Here is a 4768-nt window from a genome sequence, read left to right as displayed (position 1 = left end):
CAGATGGGATAGCCTGTTTCTCCTCCCAGGATGCCTAAGTGACCCTCCTTAAACTGAACACCCACCCTATGCACCCATAGGTTGGGAGGGAGTCACCCATTAGGCCCTTCCAGTCAGGAGGAATTAAAAAACATACAGGAGGAGTCTACCATACAAATCCTTAACTCCCTCATCTTTTGCCTTTAAGTCCAGATCCCAAATGGGCTCTTCGCAGCTCCTAACAGGTTCCCCAGAAAGACAACCTAAAGGAGCCCCAAACTCTAAATACCCTCCCTTCTTCTCTGCCATAAGCATCTGGAGTCTTGGGAGCTCCCGCAGCAATTCCCTTTCTGGGTATTTTTCAAGGCCAGTTGGGCATCAGTGGCTTCTCTCTGACTCCCAGTCCTCAGACCACAATCTTCTCTGGCTCAGGTCTACCCTTCTTGGCCCACTGAGAAAGTGGGGTTTGAGTCATGGGTCTGGGGCTCCAAGATCCCTAGAAGCCCCTATAAGCGTACGTCTCACTCTTGTTCCCCAGTCCTCTTTTTTCTACCTTTTCCTGATACGGATCCTCTAACACACAGACACCAAGCAACGTGCTCAGATAAATTCACACACACACACAAACACACACACAAAAGGGTCTGCTGCTTCTTCTATAAATAGCAGTTGTGGAATTATCTCATCTAACTATCCACCATCAGACATAATTCTGGCTGACTTAATTTTCTCCTCTAAAGAGGAAAAACCAATCAATAAATATTTTACATAAAGCTCCAATCTAGTATCTGGGAGTGACATATTCATGGTAAATGAGATCACACAGCTACAAAGTGCTTTACTGAGAGCACACATACACGCACACACTCGCACACACTCACACACACACACATGCTCACTTGTGTGCGTGCATGTTCCTTCAGTCAGTCACCCTTCCTCAAGTGAAAATAAACGAAATTAAACTCGGAGAAATTTAAGTAAACGAAGCAACCAGCCAGAGACCATCATCCCAGTATCAGCAATTGTTTCTCCCTTTATACTATCCAACCTAACCTTACTTCGCCTGGACCATTTGATAAAATGGTGGGAAGGTGGCCCACTCCATTTGACCTCCCTCCACTTCCACAGTCTCTCAACAAGGAGAGGGTTGCCTTGCCTCTGGCAGAGGGACTGCATCTACTATATGCACCTTGAGCCTCATCTCTTCTCCAATGGTGAAGGCGATGAGAGACTTGGGAATCCCAAACAACCCTTCCCCAGCTCTGGTGTGTTCTTTCCCACCCTAATCCTGATTTTGACACCCTTTCTACAGTGGTCTCAGTCCTCCACCTCCTCCTTCTTTTCTACTACTGCCAGCTGCAGGGATCCTAGCTGAAGAGGCCTGTGTGGCTCACCCCTCTCAAGTTCCCCGCATCTGGGTCTCTGACCCTGTCTTCTTCCTTCTGTCTGTCACTTCATCTCCCGACCCTTGCCCTCAATATGTGTCTGTTTTCTGTGAAGGCTACACTGCCTCTTCTTGCACCTCTATTTCTCCTCTCCTATTAATCTCATTGGAATATACAGAGAAAAGAGCTAAGCAATCATCTCTGCTTCACCAAAAGATCATCTCTCACTCAACACACTGGCAAGTCTGGCCACTGGGAGTCCTGGGCACAAGCAGAGCAATGGGAGGCTCAATGTGTTTATGGAAGACTCCAACCAGACCAATGGATCTGCACTCAGGCAGTAGCTTCCAGCTCTGAGTCTGGCTCAATGGATGGGAATTTTTACCTTGAGTGTAACCCCACTGACTCATTCATCTCATAGTGAATGAGCAGCTCATAGTGCCCCTCTAACCCTCTCTAGAGGGTGGAGGAAAGAAAGGTTTCACAGTCCCCAGTCTAAGCTTTCTACTCTGTTACTGTGTTGGGGGGTGGCAGGGGGAGAGGGGATTCCAGACAAGGCCCTAAAGCGGCCAGGGAGAAACCCCTCTCCTCTCAGAGACAGAAAGACAGGACTAAGAATCACAAACATCACAAAGACATGTTCACCAACATACATAGAAATAAAAATGCAGATATTCTGAAATACAGTCCACACACACACACACACACGTGCGCGCGACAAAAAAGCAAGGAGCTGTGCTGACCCAGACAAACACAAAAACGAATCATAAGTTCCATAAAAGCCCTTCACTCAGAAATAGAGGCATACGGAGTACACATCACCAGACATATTCACCTTAAATTGTATTTAGTGGGTAGAGTGTTCATGAACCCTTAGCACCCAGATCTGCCCAAGCTGTGCCAACGTCCAAACTAGAAGGACATGAGAATCCTCAGGTGCATTGGAAACACAACCCCAGGCAAAATTCCAGCCAAAATCCTTCTAAGACTAGAACGAAAATGAAAGTGCGGGAGAGGCCACAGGCTTCCCAGAGATTCGGCCTCATTAGCAGCTGAAGGCCAAGACCAAAGTGCCCCTTGCATCCTCTAAGCTCAAACCCTTCTCTGCCTGCGTGGGCTGCCCAGGGGCCTTTCCTCACTCCGCCTCTGCTGGGGAGCTAAGCTTTACTGGGAGAGCCCCATCAGGGGCCAGGGAGAGTGCAGGCAAGCAGACAGAGCTGGTGACTGCTGAAGTTCACATACATTTATTCAATTGACACCAATGGGGAATGGGGGTAGACAGATTTTTCTTTTCTTCCACACAGACAATCAGACGACTTCACAGAGTTTCCCCACAGTGGAGAAGTTTAAATCAATGCACACCCAGTGGACAGAGAACGCCGAGCAGCCCGCTGTACAGATATTTACACAAAATTACAGGACCCCCTGCCACAGGGTGTGCCCTTGCCCACTCCAACCCTACCTCTCCAGTCCCTGGCCCAGACCCTTCTCTTCCACCCAATCTCATTGCCTTTAGCCACAATAAATATCACAGGGCCTGGGACAGGGTGGAACACTGACAGGGTTGCTGGCCGGGGATGGCTGGACCCAGCCAGTCAAGGGAAAGGAAAGAAATTCCTTTAAAAGCACCCAAATACAAAAGAGAAAGGATTTTCCTCGGTGGAGTGTGATCCAGGGTTTCTGCTGGGAATATAAAGACCCCCTGCTTCACCTCTCCGTTCTGCTCCGCCTGCGTAGACACTGGTTTAGGCTTCAGAGGAAACGAACTTCCTTGGAGAACAGCAAAAAAAAGGTTGTATTTTTCTTTTAAGCACAAAGCAGATAATAGATGTCTTTAAATTATAATATTGGACAAGCAGGGTCTCAACGTTGGGGAAGAAGTGAGAGGGGAAAGGCAGAAAGGGAGACCCTCTGTTGGTGTTTCTGGCGGGATCCGTGGAGCCTGGCCAGGCATCTCTCCGGGAATGTGTTCGCCGAGAGGCGCAAAGGCAGGGGAAAAACGAAGCCCCCACCCCCCTGCTTTTATTTCTCAAACTGTAAAGGATCTTGGCCTGTGACTTCTTCACGTAGCCCCGGGCCTGTCGCCCTGAGCGATAGAGCCCGCTTGGTCCCAACTATCTGCGAGATTCTGTGCTTGGAGACTGAAGTGCCGAGTCACGCGTGCCGGCCCAAGGTCTGGAGACTTCATAAATAGACTCCCTGAGTTCCGCTGGGACCGCAGGAGCTCCCGGGAGAGGCTGAGGACTGCGGACCTAACCGGCCCTGGGCCTGCTGCGGTCAGAAGTGGCAGCCACTAAGGCCGGCGACTTTGCTGGCAAACGGGGACCCTGAGGACAGCAGCGCGTCCCCGGGATGCGAGAGGCGAATGTGGCCCGCTACTGGAGCCAGGGCCGGAGCAGTCAGCATGGCCAAGACCTGGGCTTGGCCCCCAGGACCCGCGGCTGCCGCGAATGGCGGTCCCGGCGAACCCTCGCCGGCGCCCGGGGGTGCTGCCCCGCCGCCACCGTGGCCCATGATGTGGTCTATAGAGAAGGAAGGCCTCTGCCCTGTCCCGGCGCCCCCGCCGCCTGCACCACCGCCCGCGTCCGTCTTGAGGCCCTGGCGCAGAAGTGCGGTGGACAGACCCGCCGCGGTGCCGGCTGCGGGAGGGCTCAGGGACGCCGGGTAGAAGGCTTTGGCGCAGCCCAGCTCGGCGCCCAGGAAGGCGGGCAGGCCTGCGGGGCCCGGGCCTGAGCCTGAGGCGGGCGCAGGAGCTGGGGCAGATGCTGCGCCCGCGAACACTGAGGCCGTCGGAGGTCCGGGTGGAGGAGCGGCGGCGCGGCCTGGGGGAACCGACAGCTGGCAAGGAGCGGCGGCGGCTGCCGCGGCGAAGGCGAAGGCGTGCGGATGCGGGTGCGGGTGTGTGGCCGGCCCCGGCGGGGGTGCGCCGTAGGCCGGGAGAGCCAGCCCGTAGCCGTAGCCGTAGGCGCCGTAGGCAGCGAAGCCGGGCAGGAAAGAGCCGGGGTCCCCCGCCGCCGCGGCCCCGCCACGCAGCAGCAGCTCCGGGTGGGGATGCGGGTGTGGGTGCGGCGGCGGCAGGGGCTGCCGCTTGAAGCGCTTGCGGCGCCGCAGGAAGCTGCCGTTGTCGAACATGTCGGCCGACTCCGGGTCCAGCGTCCAGTAGTTGCCCTTTCCCGGGTTGCCCGGCTCGCGGGGGATCTTGACGAAGCAGTCGTTGAGCGAAAGGTTGTGGCGGATGCTGTTCTGCCAGGCAGGGAACTTCTCCCGGTAGTAAGGGAAGCGGCCGCTGATGAACTCGCAGATCTCGCTCAGCGTCAGCCGCTTCTTGGGGCTCTGCAGGATGGCCATGGTGATGAGCGCGATGTACGAGTAGGGCGGCTTCACCAAAGGGCTTCGCGTCGCCG

At 54.7% G+C, this 4768-nt stretch overlaps 1 protein-coding gene across 1 annotated transcript; it reads right to left on the bottom strand.

Annotated features, from left to right (window-relative positions):
* Positions 1–3641: 3641 nt before the first annotated feature.
* LOC105500641 (forkhead box protein D2) lies at positions 3642–4760 on the bottom strand (the record flags this gene model as incomplete). Its single annotated transcript, XM_011926225.1, has 1 exon — positions 3642–4760. A coding segment is annotated over one exon (1119 nt), but the record flags the coding sequence as incomplete, so codon positions are not given.
* Positions 4761–4768: the final 8 nt, after the last annotated feature.

Source organism: Colobus angolensis, unplaced genomic scaffold (genome assembly GCF_000951035.1).
Source record: "Colobus angolensis palliatus isolate OR3802 unplaced genomic scaffold, Cang.pa_1.0 Scaffold68, whole genome shotgun sequence".
Lineage (NCBI taxonomy): Eukaryota > Metazoa > Chordata > Mammalia > Primates > Cercopithecidae > Colobus > Colobus angolensis.
Note: the sequence above shows the minus strand (reverse complement) of the source record. Positions and strands in the feature narration are given on the sequence as shown.